Source organism: Neofelis nebulosa, chromosome X (assembly GCF_028018385.1).
Source record: "Neofelis nebulosa isolate mNeoNeb1 chromosome X, mNeoNeb1.pri, whole genome shotgun sequence".
NCBI classification, from domain to species: Eukaryota; Metazoa; Chordata; class Mammalia; order Carnivora; family Felidae; genus Neofelis; species Neofelis nebulosa.
This window is the reverse complement of record NC_080800.1, coordinates 59742860-59763372: the sequence shown is the minus strand read 5'-3', so window position 1 is coordinate 59763372 and position 20513 is coordinate 59742860. Positions and strand designations below refer to the sequence as shown.

Genomic DNA, 20513 nt, shown 5'->3' with positions numbered 1-20513 from the left:
TCCTGGAACTTCTTCCCCACCCTTCTCTACCTGACTATTCGGCTTGGCACAGGAGGAGAGGTGATGAATATTTAATCAGCTACTATAATCATCATCCCTGAAAATTCAAAACCTCTAGGAAGAGTTTCCTGCCTTTTCATACTAGTAGAAAACTTGGAAAACATACAAAAGATGAAAACAAAGAAAATCCTAATCCTACATCTCAGAAATAACCACTATTAACACATTGATGTGTTTCCTTCCAGTTTTTCCTTTATATATATGCACTTTTTAAAAAGTGTAACTGAGATGAAATAAGTTTTGTGCTCTGCTTTTCTCACTTAACATTGTAAGCACTTTTGTCTTTAATTTCTTTTAAAAAAGAGTTCTCAATCTTTATATAATAACTCATCATACTGATGGCACAATAACTAATCATTCCCTCTACATTAACCATTCAGGTTATTTCTCTTTAATATAAATAACACGATCAGGAATATCTTTGTCTACAGCTCTGATTAGGGCAGGTTGTTATACCATGTTGTGTATGCCATGCATGTACATTAAACACTTACATGCATTATTTTATTTAACCCTCTCAACAGCCCTCTGAGGAAGGTACCATTATTATTCCCATTTTACAGATGGGAAAGCAAAGGCTAAGTTACTTACCCAAAGTCACACTGCTATTAAATGGTGGGACCAATATTCAAACTCAAGCCTACTTGATTATAAAGTCTGCTCTCTTAGCTATTTTTTAGTCTCTAAATGCTGCCAAAGAGCTTTCCAGAAATGTCTTACAAGCTTATACTGCCAACAGCAGTATGTGAGGGTACCCGCCTCACTAGCATTGAATACTTGCATTAAACAAAATTGAGGGGTGCCTGGGTGGCTCAGTTGGAGTTGGTTGAGTGTCCCACTCTCGATTTCAGCTCAGGTTATGACCTCACAGTTTGAGATCCAGCCCCATGTCGGGCTCTGTGCTGACAGTGCAGAGCCTGCTTGAGATTCTCTCTCTCTCTCTCAGCCTCTCTCCTGCTCATGTGCGCGTGCTCTCTCTCTCAAAACAAATAACTAAACAAACATTAAAAAAAAAATTGAGTTAATTGAATAGGTGGAAAAAAGGTACCTCCCTCTGTTTCAATTTGCATTTCTTTGATTACTGGGTGCAACTGAATATTCATGTTCATTAGCTATTTAATGTCGGTGTTCTGTGATCTGTCCATCTGCCCTCTGTTCATTTGTCACTTAGCATCTTCTGGGTTTTTCTTTTTGCCTTGCATAAACTCCTTTTAAAATGTGCCTTATATCTTAAGCTAGCCATCATCAAGGCCACACAGGCTTTCTAGAACACTCTTGCTTATCACTTACTACAATCATTTTTAGACATCTGTGAACCTAAACACTTCTTTTTTACCAGAATTATGGCTGATGAGCTTTAAGTGTTTTTAGAAGACAATAATGGAGAGATAACTAACCTGACAAAGGGCATTTCCACTCCGATTTCCAATGAGCACAAGGAAGAAAGTTGATTCTTTTAAACCAACCCAGATGGAACAAAAATGGAAGGATCATCTCCTACCACTTTGCTTAATGATATATATACAGGTTCTGGTCAAGTATAGCTCTCTGAACTCACCCTGTTCTCTCATTCCTCCCTGGTATTGAACATTCTCTTCTCTATGCCCATTTTCTCATCTCTCTGGTTGTCCCTTCCTTCGACCTCCTGCCTTCAATTCTCTGTCCCTCCTATCTAGCAAATGTACAGCCACACTAGTTAGGCTGCTGAATACTGCTGCAGCAAAGTCACACAGTCATGTAGATTTTTCAGTTCAAACCTCAGTATGCTAGGTAATTCTCTCAAATGCCCTTAGCTTCCTCTTCTTTTTTGCTTAAGGAGTTATAGGAGATCATCATTTCACTGCTTAATTCTTCAATGTCTTTCCATTTAAGGTAAAATAAAATCTCTTTAGGGGCACCTCGGTGGCTTAGTCAGTTAAGCATGTGACTCTTGGTTTCGGCTCAGGTCATGATCTCAGTTTGTGAGTTCAAGCCCTACATCTGGCTCTGTGCTGGCAACATGGAGCCTGCTTGGGATTCTCTCTCTGTCCTCTCTCTGCCCCTCCCCTGCTCTGTCTTTCAAAAATAAATAAATACAAACTTAAAAAAAATTTCTTAAGTGTGACATGGTACACACAAGGCTCTCTAAGATTTGATTCCTAGAGACTTCTACATAAAACCAGTCATTCACCAACATGCACAGGTGAATGCAACCCCAAACTTGTCTCTTAAGCCCATAATATAATTTCAGGCCTCTGTGTCTTTACATACTACTGTTCTCTGCCTGGAATGTTTTCTCCTCCACATTCTTTGCCTAGTGAACTCTACTGATCCTTTAGAAATCAGCTTAAGAAAACTCTTTTCCAGAAAGTTTCCTCTAATCATACTCTTGGTGTAGATATCCTGTCTGTGTCCCTTTGGCATTCTGTGCATACATCTAGCATAATATTTAGCTTCTATAAATTTTCTTTTTTGTTGCCCTAACTAAACTCTAATCAATGTGGAGGCAGGAATCATACCTAAGTTGATTTTATATTTGTGGCATCTATCAGTGCCAGCACATATTAGGTGCTTAATCAATGTTTACTTAACAAGCAAGTCATTTGAAAATCTTTATTAGCTTACCTATGAAGCCTTTTCTAACCCTTAGGCAAAGGTGTTCGTTTTGCTCCTCTAGTGTGCTTTGTACTCTTTCTAATACAGACCTCGTTGAGCTGCATTTTAACAGTCTCCATCACTTGGATTGTCTTTCCTACCAGATTAAGTAGTCAGCACAGAAGTAAATGACTAGTGGGCCCCCGGGTGGCTCAGTTGGTTGAGCATCCAACTTCAGCTCAGGTCACCATCTTGAAGTTTGTGGGTTTGAGCCCCGCGTTGGGCTCTGTGCTGACAGCCCGGAGCCTGGCGCCTGATTCAGATTCTGTGTTTCCCTCTCTCTCTGCCCCTCCCCCATTTGCAGTCTGTCTCTCAAAAATAAATGTTAAAAAAATTAATAAAGAAAAAGTAACTAGCTTGACATATATTATCAGGTCATGTACTGACCAAAAACTCTATGCTCTAAGGAAGCTCACTATGGCCTCCAGTCACACATTTCCTTAAGCTCCATCTAAGGGCCTGGGGCATAGGTGAATTTTCCTATCTCTTGGAAAGCAGTGATGGCTCAAAGCCCAAAGTAATTATCCTTTTAATTTTTATTCTCTTCTCATGTTTCTGTGCTTTCCAAAGTTTAAAAATAAATGTACCTTGCTTTTTCATCATTAAAAGTTATTAGCAGACTTTATAAAACACATTGAAATACGTGCCTGCTTAAAAAAAAAAGGAGAGTAAGTCAGTTGACTAAGTCTATCGCTGTTCAAGGCTAATTAATTGTTCATACAATTAAATTTTAATAATGCTAACTAAAACTGGATGGATAGATAGATGGAAAAAAATTTAAAAAAGGACAAATACCCACCATTATACTTAACACTGTTGGCCAGAATAAGGTTGACATCATCGAGAAAGCTTTCCCGACTCTGGTACTTATGCTTGGAGATATTCTGTGATTAAAAGAACCAGGGACTCAGATTCATGTACAAAGTTACTTGATTCCAAAAACACATTTTAGATCAAATCACTCACCTTACGTATAGTCTCTAAATCCATTGGACTGACAATCACTTTGTAATAATCTGGAACAAACTTCTTATTAACTGGGTGATGAAATGGCCAAGACTAGAAAACACAAAGCATAAGAAATGAAATGGAAACCATTCTTTATACCAGAGACTCTCAACCTTCATTGGGTCACACATATGCCTAATGTTCCAACAAAAGCTATGAACCACTTTTTCCAGAAAGACACACATTCACACAAAACTCCGTATATAATTTAAGGGGTTCTTGGATTCCTTTAAGGATTACTATGCCCTGATAGTGTAAGAACTTTTGTTCTATACTCACAGTTAAAACTGCTTATTCCCTACTCCCCTCCAGAAGTTTTATAGCATTAACACATATATAACATGTGCCCACAACACAAAAGGAGATTGAGTTCAGAACTCCTAAGGGAGAATCATTACCAAATGATTCTCATACAGTCAACGTGGTAGCCCTGCCATAAAGTTGCAAAAGACAAAACAAACAAACAAACACAAGACAATAAACAGTGGATAATTAATAAACTGTCATTTGTCACGAAGCACATTTCAATTCAAAGACTCCCATTAGCTGGCATCCTGATTTCTCTCCAGGGCTATTTGGGAGCTTTCAAATACTGAATGTCAGCAACAGGAAGAGAAAATCTCGCTATACCTGCAGATTCCTGGCCTCTGATTTTAATGATAAAGCACTCATACAGCAAAAAGGTCAGTTTTTTAAATTATACGCCAGTTTGAATTTATAAACACTACCTTGCAGACTCCCCAACATACATAAACATGCACATCCTCCTGTCCCTTCCCTTCTCCTGTACTATCTTCACAATATTTAGCACAGAGACCACTTACATCTGGAACTGCCATCATCTTCTGGGTGACAATGTTATCCAGAATGAAAGAAAATGCCACTTGGTCATCATCATCCAGCAAGGGGTTGATAGCTTTCTCTAAACGAGCCAATTTGTCTTCTTTCTGATATGAAACAAAGCAAAGGAAAAACAGGTTTCCTTGAGGTATAATCACCACAGAAAATTATGGATAATTTATGGTTCAGTCACCTACTGCCCTTGCCCAAAAAAGCCTAACTTTATTTATTTTATTTATTTACTTATTTATTTATTTAATATAATTTATTGTCAAACTGGCTTCCATACAACACCCAGTGTTCATCCCAACAGGTGCCCTCCTCAATGCCCATCACCCACTTTCCCCTCCCTCCACCCCCCATCAACCCTCATTTTGTTCTCTGTATTTAAGAGTCTCTTATGGTTTGCCTCCCTCCCTCTCTGTTTGTAACTATTTTTTTTCCCTTCTCTTCCCTGATGGTCTTCTCTTAAGTTTCTCAAAAAGTCTAACTTTAAACTGTCAAGTTCAATTCCAGGCAGAAATTTCAGATAAGAGAAATAATATTCTACTAAGAGGATCAAAAGGGACGTACCAATCGATCCTTTAGGTATTCTATCGTCTATTCTTATAGATTACCAAAATATACATCCCTGGGAATAGATAGCTTAGTTCCCACAACAAAAACACCTTCACCAAGTTAGGTTTTACTATCACACTGTTTTTGCTGTAAAACTGTTGCTGAAAACACTGGACATATTGCTGATTAGTGACTTTTACGTAAGGGGAGCTAATCCAATAAATCCATTTCAGACTATACTGGGAATAAGTTTGTGTTCCAATTGCTCCACATCCTCATCAACACTTATTACTGTCAGTTTTTTAAATTATTTTTTAGTCTTTTCAAAACTTAGCCTTTCTGGTGGGCATGTAATAGTATCTAATCCTAGTTTAAATTTGCATTTTCCCAATGATCAATCAATTTGGGAATCTTTCCATGTTTATCAGCCGTCTGATTATCCTCTTTTATGAAATGTCTACTTCAGTATTAACATCATAATCATACTTCCATTTTTGTAAGCTTATAAAGGTACCATTTGGGGGGGTAAAAAAATGGAATATAGATAATCTCTTAAAAATTAAAGGTCCTCTCTGCCAAAACACAGTCTCTTAGCTCTGACTTCTTGGGAATTTACTTTCCTTGGCCCTTTCTATAGTTATGTGGGTTCTAGATTTCAATCCTAGCTATACTACTTAATAACCATAATGCCCAGGGCAAGTAATTTCCTTCTATGGATCTCAGTTTCTCCATCTACAAAAAAAGGGATTATATGATTTCTAACGTCCCTTCTTCTCTAACATACTAAAGATCTACTACTCTCACATTTCTCTACTCTTCCTTCTATTACATTCCCTCCTTCCTCAACCCTGCTTACTAGCCACCTTCAAATTCCACTGCTTTTCTCTCATTTTAAGTATCTTACCTCTTTGAGTTTTTCATCACAGAGATCCAGCATGGATTGAGAGATCTGAGTCAATGAGTGCTTCGGACCTAAATGTATAGAGTAACAATAAGAGATGAGACCATTAAAAATGGGAGGCGAGAGGTGCCAATACCACTCGAGACTTTTAACACATTTACTTAAAACACCTAATATGTGCCAGGCACACTGGGTTATACAGATATACCAGTCTTATCGCCATTTTTTCAGCGCTAACACATGGCAGATACACAGCATGGATGAATAAACTAATTTTAACTTCCTTATTAACATATATCCAACAGCACTATTATTGATACCACTGCCTTTAATACCTTGAAAATGATACAGTGGATTGGGAATGATAATTTGTTTAAGGATGGCTGAGGAGATCAATGTATGATTTACAATCTTTCCATACTTAGCATATAAAATTTGTGATTGTAATTTTTGTTTACAGAACTCATGGTTTGTGATGTCCTCCCAACATATGGCTAATCCAAAGCCTTTGTCATTAAAGACTCTCCATCCCATCTGAGACTATTTAGCTTCCCTGAAATCGATAACAAGAGCTTCAGAAAATCCTTGAACTATTTCTTCCACTCCCCACTTATGGCTTCCCTGATTCAAGCTCGTTATAGAGACAGTCAAGAATTCATCTAGAATTCTACTCACATTATTCATCTAGAATAATTCGGACTGCTTTCTTTAAAGTATCCTTTGCTGGATGATCTTCCTCTGTCTATTCTTTTATGTAAGTGTTCCTCCACAAACCCTAAACCTCAACTCTAGTCTCAAGTAATTAATTTAGGATTCATTTGTTTATTCATCCAACAAATGATTAATGATGGTGTGTGATGTGGTCAGTGATGGGAATGAAGGGAAAATGAGACACAGTTCCTACCTTAGTTCTTGGGTCAAATGACATAAAAATAAATAATTGCCAAGACAGAGTATGAGTGCTTGAAGTATCTATGCATGAAATGATAAAACATCTGGAAATACAGACTAAATAAACAGGGATCGGCCATATGAGAGTAACTGTTGAACTAGATGAATAGGTGTGCTGAGGTTTATTCTCTCTCTACTTCTGCATACTTCTGTGTATATGTACATGTATACCTACAGAGAGAAATAGAAACCTGAGCATAAGTGCAAACAGAGAAATACACTGGTGCTATGAAATATGGTAGGGTTGCATATGGGATGTGTTGTAAGTTGTTTTACAATTAAATCTGCATACTGGGAAGCAGGGAAGGCTTGCTGTGACTGACATGAGTCCTGTCATTAATGAAGAGTAGAGGTCCATCAGATAGACAACAGGGTAGATAGACATTCCAGAGAGAAGAAAAAGTGTACAAAAGTATAAAGTAAGCAAATTAATAGAAACATGAAGCAACACAGTTCACAAGAACCACAAGTAGTTTGGTACAACTGCAATACAGGTATGTGTGGAGGAGAAATAGGAAATGGAACTTGGAAGGGGCCATATTATAGAGGTCTCATAGGTGATAGAAAGACACTAAGGATTTTATACTGGAAAATAATTTTTCAAATTTGTGTTTTAGGAAAAAATACCCTTATCAATAATGTGAAGAACTGGGGTGCCTGGGTGGCTCAGTAGGTTGAGCAGCCGACTCTTGACTTCAGTTCAGGTCATGACCTCACAATTTGTGAGATGGAGCCCCGTGTCCGGTTCTGCATGGACAGCACAGAGCCTGCTTGAGATTCTCTCTGCTTCTCTCTCCACCCTTTACCTGTTTGCTTTCCCTCTCTCAAACATTTAAAAAAACAGCATGAAAAATTAAGACAAGCAACAAAAGGAAAGTCTGGAAGCTGCTGCTAAGGGTTGAATAAGAAATGACAAGGGCTTCAACTGAGATAGGAGTAACAGAGACTGAAAGGAAGGGGATGTATTCCAGCAAACCATCGAGGATACAATTTATAGGATTTAGTGATCTAGGAGTGTGGGGAAGAGAGGGTAGAACCAACAATGACCATCATTTCTAGATTGTACAACTAGAAGGATGGTAATATCAATGAACACTGGGTATTATACATAGGGGATGAATCACTAGAATCTACTCCTGAAATCATTATTGCACTATATGCTAACTTGGATGTAAATTAAAAATAAACTTTAAGAAAGGATGGTAATATCATCAATCTAAATAAAGCAATCAGATAAAGAGTTGCCAGTAGGGCACTGAAAAATGGACATGTCTGGCAAGCAACTGGAAAATGAGTATGGAACTCAGAAGAGAGGTATGGGCTGGAGACAGTGATATCAGTGGATATATGGTGGTTGAAGTCATGGGAATGAAAAAGATGGGAAGTAATTAGAGAAAATACTCCTGGAAAAGAGAGAAGAGAGTATCAAGGAGCAACAAGTGACCAATAGTGCCAAATACACTAAAGTTCAAGAAAGATTTCTAAGCACATGCAAAGATGCTTAACATCAAAGACAAAGACTGTGTGATCTCACTTTATGTGTAGAATCTTGAAAATACTCATAGGGGTGCCTGGGTGGCTCAGTTGGTTAAGCGTCCAACTCTTGATTTCGGTTCAGGTCATGATCTCACGGTTTTGTGAGTTCGAGCCCCATGTCTGGCTTTGTGCTGACGTGCAGTGCAGAGCCTGCTTGGAATTCTCTGTCTCCCTCTCTCTCTCTGCCCCTCCCCCACTTGTGCTGTCTCTGTCTCTCTCAAAAAATACATAAATAAGCTTAAAAAATTTTTAAAAACTCATAAAAAAGAAATGAGACTTGTGGCTACCAGAGGCAGGGGGTAGAGGATAGGGACATTGGAGGAAGGTAGTCCAAAGGTACAAAGTTCCCATCGTAAGAGAAATAAGCACTAGGGATGTAATGTACAGCATGACGACTACATGACAGTTAACGCTGCTGTATGATATACAGTAAAACTGTTGAGAGTTAATCCTAAGAGTTTTCATCACAAGGAAGAAATTTTTTTTTTTGCTTTTTACTGTATCTATATGAGATGACAGATGCTTACTAAACTTACTGCAGTAAACCTTTCACACTACATTAAGTCAAACCATTATGCCATACACCTTAAACTTACACAGTGCTATATGTCAATTCTATCTCAGTAAAACAGGGGGGGAAGATGTTCAATGTCATTAGTCATTATGGAGATATGGATCAAAACCACAATACCATTTCACATTCACCAAGATGGCTAGAATAAAAAACATGAATAATAACAAGTGGTGACAAGGATGTGCAGAAATCATAACCCTTACACACTGCTGACGGGGTTATAAAATGCTGCAGTTGCTCTGGAAAACTATTTGATTGTTTCTCAGAAAGTTTTTTTTTTTAAAGCTTATTTTGAGAGAGAGAGAACATGTGAGCGGGAGAGTGACAGAGAGAGAGGGCTGTCAGCACGTGCTGTCAGCATGGAGCCTAGTGTAGGGCTCGATCTCATGAACCATGAGATCATGACCTGAGCCGGAATCAAGCATTGGACACTCTGACTGAGCCACCCAGGTGCCCCAAGTTTTTTTTTAAACTTTTTTTTTTTTTAAGAGAAAGAGCCCACAAGTGGGGTGGGGGAGAAGGGCAGAAAGGGAGGGAGACGGAGACAGAGAGGGAGAAAGAGAGAGAGAATCTCAAGCAGCCTCCACACTCAGCATGAAGCCCAACATGGGGCTCGATCCCACATCCCTGGGATCATGACCTGAGCAGAAATCAAGTCAGATGCTCAACCAACTGAGCCACCCAGGCGCCCCATCAAAAAGTTAAACATAGAGCTTCCATGTGTTACCAGCAATTCAACTCCTAGATATATATCTAGGAGAAATGAAAACAAATGTGTACACAAAAGCTTGTACACAAATGTTCACAGCAGCATTTTTTGTACTAATCAGAAAGTATAAATAATGCAGATGTCTACAAACTGATAAACAAATTTTTAAAATGGGGTATATCTATACAATGGAATATTAGGTGATGATAAAAAGGGATGAAGTACTGATACATGCTACCATGTGGGTAAGACATATTAAAACTGATCCCTTTAAATGTGTGAATTGGGAGCTCCTGAGTAGCTCAGTTGATTAAGCATCTGACTTTGGCTCAGGTCATAATCTCACGGTTTATGAGTTCGAGCCCTGCATCGGGCTCTCGGCTGTTCGGCTCAGAGCCTACTTCAGATCCTCTGTCCCCCTCCCTCTCTGCCCCTCTCCCCACTCACACGCATGTTCTCTCAAAAATAAGTAAATATTTAAAAATAAATAAATAAGTAAATGTGTAGATTGTATAGTACGTGAATTATGTCTCTATAAAGTTGTTTAAGTAAACAGGCATTTCTGGAATGTGGCCACTTGATCCAGCAATTGGGAGGTTACTGGTACTTCTGTGGAAGGCAACTTCAGGGTTGTAAGGTGTGAACAGGAAGTGAATAAATAGAGAAGAGTATATGAAACATAGTGGTTAAAAGCATAGGCTCTGGGGCGCCTAGGTGGCTCAGTTGGTTAAGCATCTGACTCTTGGTTTCAGCTCAGGTCACGGTCTCACTGTTCATGAGATTGAGCCCCACATTGGGCTCTGTGCTGACAGAGCAGAGCCTACTTGGGATTCTTTCTCTCCCTCGCACTCTGCCCCTTCCTCTCTCTCTTTCTCTCTCAAAAATAAATAACCTTAAAAAAAAGAGCATAGGCGCTGGAGTTAGATATACCTTGATTCACATCTCTGCCACTTTTTAGCAGTGTGACCACCTTAGTGAAGTTATTTAAACACTACAGGGGCGCCTGGGTGGCGCAGTCGGTTAAGCGTCCGACTTCAGCCAGGTCACGATCTCGCGGTCTGTGAGTTCGAGCCCCGCGTCGGGCTCTGGGCCGATGGCTCGGAGCCTGGAGCCTGTTTCCGATTCTGTGTCTCCCTCTCTCTCTGCCCCTCCCCCGTTCATGCTCTGTCTCTCTGTCCCAAAAATAAATAAAAAACGTTGGAAAAAAAAAAAATTTAAACACTACAGGCTAGGGGCGCCTGGGTGGCACAGTCGGTTAAGCGTCCGACTTCAGCCAGGTCACGATCTCGCGGTCCGTGAGTTCGAGCCCCGCGTCAGGCTCTGGGCTGATGGCTCGGAGCCTGGAGCCTGTTTCTGATTCTGTGTCTCCCTCTCTCTCTGCCCCTCCCCCGTTCATGCTCTGTCTCTCTCTGTCCCAAAAATAAAAAAATTTAAAAAAAAAATAAAAATAAAAAATAAACACTACAGGCTTATCTTATCTGTTTATCCATAAAAATAAGGATTATAACAGTACCCATTTCAGAGATTTCTTAAGGTGAAATAAAACAATGCAAGTTAAATACTTGGAGCCACTGGTAATACTGCTACTATTACGATTATCAGCAACAGGTTTGAGGAAGAAAAAGAATTGAGCTGGGTGGAGGGGGAATGTAAGGCTATGAAAAAATCTTTACTTCTAATTTTTTTACTAACATCTCCACCTAAATGACCCACAGGTACTTCAGCTCTGTATTTTCAAAGTCGACTCTTACACCTTTCCATTCCTGTTTCAATTTGATTTTTTTTTCCTTTTTTTTTTAGAGAGAGATAGACAGAGTGAGGGAGAGGGACAGAGAGGGAGAGAGAGAATCTTAAGCAGGCTCCATGCTCAATGCAGAGCCCAACACAGGGCTCGATCCCACAACCCTAGGATCATGACCCAAGCAGAGATCAAGAGTCGAACATTGAACCGACTGAGCCACCCCCAATTTGACTGTCTTTAAGTATTTATCCTTATAATTTGAATGACAGTTGGGCCTAACCAATGTATTCTTCCCTTGTGCGTGTCCAGCGCTCTGCCAGAGAATATAAAGATGAATAAGACATAGTCTCTCCAGGAGGTCACAAAGTGGTGGGAGATTTGGATATATAAATAACTGTATACAACATAGTAAGACTCATAAAAGTTGATTTAATTGTGCTGGGGAGCACGGAGGATCAAAAAATGGTATTTTGGGCAGTCTGCATAAGTCTCCATGAAGAGATGATATGAATTGGTCTGGAAAATATGAATGGAAATTTATCACCAAAAGGGAAGAAAGGGCATTCCAGACAGGGCACAGACTGTGCAAGAGGCATGAAGAAATGACAACAGGATATTTAGTGAAATGTGGCAGGAATCTCTAGTAGGTGTGGGAGCCAGGCATTGGACAGGAGACTAGATAAACGGGTCAGGCCTGCTTATGAAAGGTCACAGAATCTAGGTACTTCTATTGTCCCATGTTTACAGATGACAATACTGAGGAGGCCGTGAGAGGCTGTCTAGGGCAACTTGTCTAAGAACTTGTCTAAGGTAACTTAATTAGTAAGTGGCAGAGCCATGACTCATTCTCTGGCTGTACTCTTAATCCCCACGCTTATATACATGAATCTGTGCTCAAGGATCCAACTGGAGACCAGAAACTTTTATCTCCCTTATATGCAGAAGCTGTACTGTTTTCCCTCTTTTAAGACTCAGAGAGCAGATTTCTTTCTCCTTCCCTTTCCAGCTTTTGAGCAAAGTGAACATATAATAGCCCCTATTAACAAATCTGTAGATCAAATCAAAGACTCACAACAAACACGGTCACAGGGACACACACTGCAGATTCCATCCACACCGTCTCTCCTTTCCACTTAATTAGGCCCACTTCCTCCTGCCACTAATCTCCATGCAATTGTTTCATTTCAAAAGATAGACTCCAAATTCTCCAGAGGATATATTCAAAAGTGGGACTAAAAAGAAGCAATAATAAATGACAAAAATGTGCACTAATTTTCTTGACCCCAAAATACACTGTAGATCCTTTCAGTCAGTCCAAGCTAGTCTGAATTTAGGACTAGTAAGGTGACTAGGTCACTGAAAGGTGACCTTTGCAGTCAAAGAACAGGTGATTCTTACCATTGTAGGTTGCACTGTTTTTCACAATTAGTTCCAAATGTTCTCTGAACTCTTCCCGAGATGGGTAGAGGCGTTTACGTACATTTTCACGGAGTGTCTGTAAATCCATTGGTCGAGTGATGATTTTGTAGTAGTCCTTTACAACCTTTGCATTGACTGGAGTGTGAAAAGGGTAGGTCTGTGCCAACAAGAAATAGCATAATCCGTGAGCAAAGAGCACTTGCCAGAGCCAATTCCTGAAGACTCACATTTTACCTGTCTACCTCACCATCAACTCTCAAAGGAATCTTTCTAGATGAAGCAGGTAGGTGTCTGTTTCCTCTACTAAACTATTAAAAAAACCCAAAAAACCAAAAAACTACATCTGAAAGAATTAGAGGAGTTCCTGGCCTATACTCTACTGTCCTCTATCTGAAATCACAGACACAACAAAGAGCCTTACCATTCCTACTGTAGACATGAATGTAATGAACTCACATTTGGAAGATCTCTCATGTCATTGATGATAGACTCCAAGATGGATGACAATGTCACCATTGGGTCTGTCCGGCGTCGGTGGATGGACTTATGAGGTCTCTAAGGAGAAATGAGAAATCAGAGTGCTCCATTAGGTAAGAAAAACAAAAAAATAGTACTTTCTGGTTACAGCCTACAAATCTTGTAATGAACAGTATGCATAATTTTCAGGGCAAGGCCAAAGGGAGAATCCAAGGCTGTGCCAGAGCCATGGGTTAGAGGGCTGGAGGAATCAATGAGAATCCCGTCTGGTCAGAAGGCAGCAATGCAGATACTCACATTTAAGTAGTCACAGTGAACAGTGGTTCCAACTCGCCGTTTCTTCTTGGGAGGAAGTTGCTGTTTGGGGAACTTGAGAACCAGAGATTTTCTGCGAACCTCATCTGCACTGTAATCAATAACACTTTCGTAGCATTAAGTCCGTATCTCTAGTCCCCAGAAAAAAACCAACTACAATGAAGAAGTCCAAAGTACCTGAGCATGAGCCAGGGGAGGAAAAAGCCAAACCAAAGGCCAGATATCCACATTCTAAGGCTCAGATCAGGCAAGGCCTCATATGATCTCCAAATAATAAAGAACTAGGCAAGCCACAACTTCACCTCAGTTTCCTATTTGGAAGATAAGGGAACTGGGATAAAGGAATTTCAAGAATCCTTCCAGCTCCAACATTCTACTTTAGGGTTCAAGGGCTAGGAAGCTGAACTTACTTACAATGGAAACAAGGAAGAAATTAAAATTTGGTTTGAAATAAAAATGAGTTTGAGTTTCCCTCAATCATTAAAAGACCATCCACCTTCTTCCTTTCCGTCGCACAGAATCAAGAGGCTACATTTTCCTTTTCTAATGTGCTTCAAAACATACTATTACAGATACTGATAAATTAAACCAAGAATGGAAAAGAGTCCCGAACTTAATAGGAGTGATTTATAATATTGTACATCTGAAATTTACGTTATATACCAATTTTACCTCAATAAGAAAAAGAACAAATGAATATAACTATGTATCAAATTGATTAGTGGCATATAGCCTAAGGACAACAAACTAGAGCAAACACCTTGAATCTACTTTAAAGTTTTGTTGTTAGTGGTACTGGTATTGTAATTCTCAGACTATTTTGTACATAACAGATGTAGAGACAGAGCAAATGATTCAACATCTTGATGCCAGGAACCAGAGAAAGGATACAAATATGAATGGGGGAGGGGCGCCTGGGTGGCGCAGTCGGTTAAGCGTCCGACTTCGGCCAGGTCACGATCTCGCAGTCCGTGAGTTCGAGCCCCGCGTTAGGCTCTGGGCTGATGGCTCGGAGCCTGGAGCCTGTTTCCGATTCTGTGTCTCCCTCTCTCTCTGCCCCTCCCCCGTTCATGCTCTGTCTCTCTCTGTCCCAAAAATAAATAAAAAACGTTGAGGGGCGCCTGGGTGGCTCAGTCGGTTAAGCGTCCGACTTCGGCTCAGGTCATGATCTCACGGTCCGTGGGTTCGAGCCCCGCGTCGGGCTCTGTGCTGACAGCTCAGAGCCTGGAGCCTGTTTCAGATTCTGTGTCTCCCTCTCTCTGACCCTCCCCCGTTCATGCTCTCTCTCTGTCTCAAAAATAAATAAACGTTAAAAAAAAAAAAAAAAAACCTTTAAAAAAAAAAAATAAAAAATAAATAAATAAAAAACGTTGAAAAAAAAAAAATTAAAAAAAAAAACAAATATGAATGGGGGAATAAGAGGAAGACTCTGTAGATATAATTTGAATTGGAGGTTTTGATATGAAGGTTTTGATATGTGACTTGCACTATATATTTATTTCCTAGTTCTGTCCACTAAAAGCCTAGAAGCAAGGACATCTCAGTGGCAATGAGCATACTTAATACCTAAATCATGGTTCTAAATACCATTCCCCAATAAAAGGAACCAGGGATCTTTGAAGAAATGGCTGATTCTAGGTCTTGAACAGGGAAATTTCAAGGACAGCCTAGAACATTTTGTGTTGGAAAGCAAATAAGTTCTCACAAGGACACAGGATCTGGCTTTAAGAGGTCAAATTTGAGACAATATGGGGATCACAATTAAAATAGTGTTAATACAATGGAGTACTATGTGGCAATGAGAAAGAATGAAATATGGCCCTCTGTAGCAACGTGGATGGAACTGGAGAGTGTGATGCTAAGTGAAATAAGCCATACAGAGAAAGACAGATACCATATGTCTTCACTCTTATGTGGATCCTGAGAAACTTAACAGAAACCCATGGGGGAAGGGAAGGAAAAAAAAAAGAGGTTAGAGTGGGAGAGAGACAAAGCATAAGAGACTCTTAAAAACTGAGAACAAACTGAGGGTTGATGGGGGGTGGAAGGGAGAGGAGGGTAGGTGATGGGTATTAAAGAGGGCATCTTTTGGGATGAGCACTGGGTGTTATATGGAAACCAATTTGACAATAAATTTCATATATTAAAAAATAAATAAATAACATAAAATAGTGTTAATAAATTATATTACATTAAGTTTACAAAAGGAAGAATTTCAGAATCCATAGTAATACTCAAACAAAAAGGAAAAAAGAGCTCTTCTTTATAGAATGCCAGTTAATGTAGAAAGAATGCTATAATTAGAAAAACCATGGTTTTGCAACCCTCAATGTAATAACTGAGTTAGGCAGTGATCATCAATGGATGCTACACTATGGAGAGAAAGATTGTTAGGGAACAGGATATTCACCCACGTGCTAATTACAAAGGGAAAAACATACCTTTATTATAAGAGAGTTCTGGGGACCACCACTTAAACAAAATGATCAAAATAGTGAGAAAGCCTGACATTATATGCTTCTTGATGTGGTGCAGTAAGTACATATTATCACCTATGTAGTAATCTTGCCAAAGACATTTAATCCAAATGTAATCAATGAGAAAACAGACAAATCCAGAATATGGGATATCTTAGGAGACAACTGGCCTGGACTCTTCAAAAATTTCAATGCCATGGAAACCAAAATAGGCAGAGAACAGTTCTAGATTAAGAAGTATTCAAAATACTTAATGTTTGAACTGGGATTGGATCCTAAACTGGAGGTGGGGCAGGCCAAAAGGACACTAAGACAACCAGAGAAATTTAAATAAGAACCAAATATTAGATACTACTGACCCAATGTTAATTTTCTTAGGTGTAACGGTATGTTATGTCCTTAGTCTTAGACAATGTGTGGTATTTATGAGTGAAACAGGAAGATGCCTGCAACTTATTTCCAAATAGTTCAGCAAAAAAAAGTTTTAGATACATAAAAATGAAACAAACATGACAAACATTAACTGTAACTTTAGAGGAATGATACACTCTTATTCTTTCAACTTTTCTTTAGGTTTGCAAGTTTCTAACTAAAAAGTCAGGGGGAAAATGTTTTTTAATTTAAAAACTTCTCCACTTGATTATCTGTTACATTCTATGAGAGCAAGAGACAGGTAGGGATAACATAGTTTATGTCTCCTTAATCTTTCTGGGTGGTCCATTATCAGAACACTGAGATTAGGAGGGGCGCCTCGATGGCTCAGTCAGTTAAGCATCTGACTTTGGCTCAGGTGGTGATCCCGCAGTTTGTGGGTTCGAGCCCTGCATCAGGCTCTGTGCTGACAGCTCAGAGCCCAGAGCCCACTTCGCATTCTGCGTCTCCCTCTCTCTCTGCCCCTCCCCTGCTTGTACTCTGTCTTTCAAAAATAAATAAACATTAAAAAAAAGAACACTGAGATTAAGGACTACAAATATAGCGAGTGCCTGGAAGTACTCTATGCCAGGCACTGTACTACATGCTTATATAACCTCTCATTTTACCTTCACAACTACCCTGGTAAAGGTGGTTTTATTTCGTAAATAAGGAAGCGGAGACTCAGTAAATTAGGTAGCATGCCCCAAGGCAAGCAGGAGAGCCTAAAGAGTGCTTTATGACAAAAGACCATAATTTTCATTACTGGAAACAATCACTGAGGAAAATCCATCAAAACGCCTATGCCCTCAGTTCCACTTCAGAGGACCCATCATATCAACCCCTGCCCCCCTTCAACCTCCGACAGATCTCTCCACAGAGCTTTCTGTGTGCTCTTACCTCTCAATCAGCTGTTTCCCCAAGACGATCTTGGTCCCTTCAACCTTGATAAGTTCTTCATTATCATTATGAATGACGGTCTTTTCCAGCTCCTCCTCCTGCTCCTCTGTCATGGCAACAGGGTTGGAGGGTGGAGCATTTGTTTGATAGTAGAGGGGGCAGAATTTGTTTGTCCTCATGTGCCCAATGGCACCACAAGCCCCACACTTCAGCTGCAAAAGGGAAAGTATCAGCGTGTCAGAGGTAAACAGGCCACATGAGATTCGCTTTACAAGATACATAGAAGGCAGGAGAGAAACAAAGGCAGGTGCAGAACTTCTGTTGTAACAGAACTGTTCTACACCTTTTAACCAGAAGCCACTAGACAAAAAGAGCGTGTATGGAAATGACACATTAAAAATAAAATACAGAGACTGGGCGTTTAAAAAAATTTTTTTAATGTTTATTTATTTTTGAGAGATAGAGACAGCGTGAGCAGGGGAAGGGCAGAGAAAGAGGGAGACACAGAATCTGAAGCAGGTTCCAGGCTCTGAGCAGTCAGCAGAGAGCCCAACGAGGGGCTCGAACTCACGAACCACAAGATCATGACCTGAGCCGAAGCTGGACGCCTAACCGACTAAGCCACCCAGGCACCCCCAGAGACTGGACATTTAAAAAAAAATCAAGTGAGGAAGAAAAGGGAGAGGATTTCTACCCTCAATTTAAGTTGTAAAGTATGAAAATGTTAAATATGCAGGAGAAAGTCTCTTGGAAGCCCAAGGTATATTTCCAGTCCCAAGGAAAAGGATAATACCAAGTCTCTATCTCAGCTTTGCAACTGACCTCAGTTTCATCTGTAAAATAGGGTCAATACTCTATCATATTTATTGAATACCATATATAAGAAAGGAACTTGAGGGGCGCCTGGGTGGCTCAGTCAGTTAAGCACCTGACTTCAGGTCAGGTCATGATTTCACAGTTTGTGGGTTCAAGCCCCACATCGGGCTCTGTGCTGACAGTTCAGAGCCTAGAGCCTGGAGCCTGCTTCAGATTCTGTTGTCTCCCTCTCTCTCTGCCCCTCCCCTGCTTGTGTGTGCTCTCTCTCACATATAAATAAACATTAAAAAATTTTTTTTTTTTTTTTTTAAATTTTTTTTTTCAACGTTTTTTATTTATTTTTGGGACAGAGAGAGACAGAGCATGAACGGGGGAGGGGCAGAGAGAGAGGGAGACACAGAATCGGAAACAGGCTCCAGGCTCCGAGCCATCAGCCCAGAGCCCGACGCGGGGCTCGAACTCACGGACCGCGAGATCGTGACCTGGCTGAAGTCGGACGCTTAACCGACTGCGCCACCCAGGCGCCCCTAAAAATTTTTTTAAAAAAGAAAGGAAGTTGAAAATATTTAAAGACCTCGGTCCATGTTACTGGCAATTTACATTTACTGAGAATTTCACAGTTTATAAAGTGCTTCTCATGCATTGTATCCCCTACTCCAACAACACTATGAGACAGGTATCGTATTTTATAGAAGAGAAAAACACGTATGATATAAGGTTAAGGTCACAGAGCAACTAAATGGCAGAACCAGAACCCAAAGCCAGATCTTCTGTTTCCAAGTCCATGGCTCTTTCCACTATATCGTAGTTCCCTCATTTTATTGTATACATTACAGTTACGTTGTAGAGTAATATCTGAAATCCTACCAAAGTTATGGAAAGCAACCTGTACTGTAGGCTTTTTTCTGTTACTTCTTTCAATATGTATGTGTGCATGTGTTTTGTATGCACACACACACACACAGATGTACACATAAAAAAATCTATCTCAACCAAACCTATCTCAACTCCTAGGAAATATTTCCAACTGATGAAGTATAAAATTAATACCCAATGGCATCAGATTAAGTTGTTGGTACCAGTCACACTAGTACCGGTAACACCTGCCTGACAGCCACACCAACTCAAACTAGCTTTCCACAATACTGCCCTCATTCCCAGTTAGGGAGGATGCCAAAAGCTAAGGGAAAAAATATGCTTTCTTCCTTTGCCTTGTTAGCTATGATTATGCCACATTAATCTTACTTTTAGGTCAGGACGCTCCTTCATTTTTTTGGGTTTCTTCTCAGGAGGACCCTTAAGCTTCTCCTTTTCCTGGTTCCGCTTTAGCCGCCTAAGCTGCTCTTGAATCCTCCGCCGTTCCTTTCGCATCTCTTCTCGATGCTGTTCGTCAAAAAGGGCAAACTTTCGACTACATGACAAGGAGGGAAATAGAACAGGACCATAAGCAAACAAGCCAAGAAGACTGTCCTGACAGCTAAACATCTCACAACTAAAGTCATCCATCCACACAGAAATAAAAGCGGCTGCCTGGCACTCCCACCTCCCCCGCTCATCAGCCTTCCACATAACAGGAGACACCTCTCTCAGAATGAGACATCCTGAGTAATCCTGGAGAGTTCTGCCAACCGACCACAATGCAAAGGACCCAGGTGGAACTGAAGATTCCTTTATTTGGTAGCAAGTCTGAAATTCTCCCTGTGGTTTGGCTCTGTTCAAACTCAAAGGCACCCAGTCAACACAGACAGCCAAGGACAACTGTACAGAAAATCCTGTCATTAAAACTCAAGCAGCTACCTCATCCCCCTTCCCCACCTCTTTTTAATCATCCTCCTTATAATACTGGAAAGTGGTGAGTCAAACTCACATAAATTCCTCATCTTTTGTGGTCCGTATGCGTACATAGGCATCAATGACAGCTGGCTTTCGAACTGTCTCACAGCGAACATACTCTTTCCCCTCTTCATCTCGAAATGTGCGATAAATCTTGAGACAACGCCCAGTGGCAGAAGAGTTAAGACTAGTCACAGAAGCTGTGTCATCATCTCTGTGATTGTTTCCTGATGCTGCTGAACCTGCTGCTGCAAGGCAGAAAAAGATTTCCACACATTCCCCCTACCACCCAAACAGTCCTTTTCCTGGAGTTGAGTGGAAACCTCGAAGCTCAACATGTCACAAAAGTATGG

General features: G+C 40.2%; 1 protein-coding gene across 8 annotated transcripts in view; it reads right to left on the bottom strand.

The window, feature by feature from the left end:
• Nucleotides 1-20513, bottom strand: part of TAF1 (TATA-box binding protein associated factor 1) — an 83653-nt gene that overhangs the window by 38060 nt on the left and 25080 nt on the right. For 7 of the 8 annotated variants that reach the window (XR_009257218.1, XM_058713915.1, XM_058713916.1 and 4 more), the window contains exons 23-32: nucleotides 20195-20408; nucleotides 19573-19738; nucleotides 17512-17723; nucleotides 13706-13814; nucleotides 13388-13486; nucleotides 12911-13088; nucleotides 6005-6072; nucleotides 4527-4649; nucleotides 3661-3753; nucleotides 3494-3578 (exon numbers count right to left, since the gene is read on the bottom strand). Coding sequence is in view for 7 of the 8 variants with exons in the window: in XM_058713915.1 (XP_058569898.1) it covers nucleotides 3494-3578; nucleotides 3661-3753; nucleotides 4527-4649; nucleotides 6005-6072; nucleotides 12911-13088; nucleotides 13388-13486; nucleotides 13706-13814; nucleotides 17512-17723; nucleotides 19573-19738; nucleotides 20195-20408 (1347 nt within the window). In the remaining variant the exon portion in view is untranslated. The remainder of the gene's footprint in view (nucleotides 1-3493; nucleotides 3579-3660; nucleotides 3754-4526; nucleotides 4650-6004; nucleotides 6073-12910; nucleotides 13089-13387; nucleotides 13487-13705; nucleotides 13815-17511; nucleotides 17724-19572; nucleotides 19739-20194; nucleotides 20409-20513) is intronic. The other variant, XM_058713911.1, reaches the window with a different exon arrangement.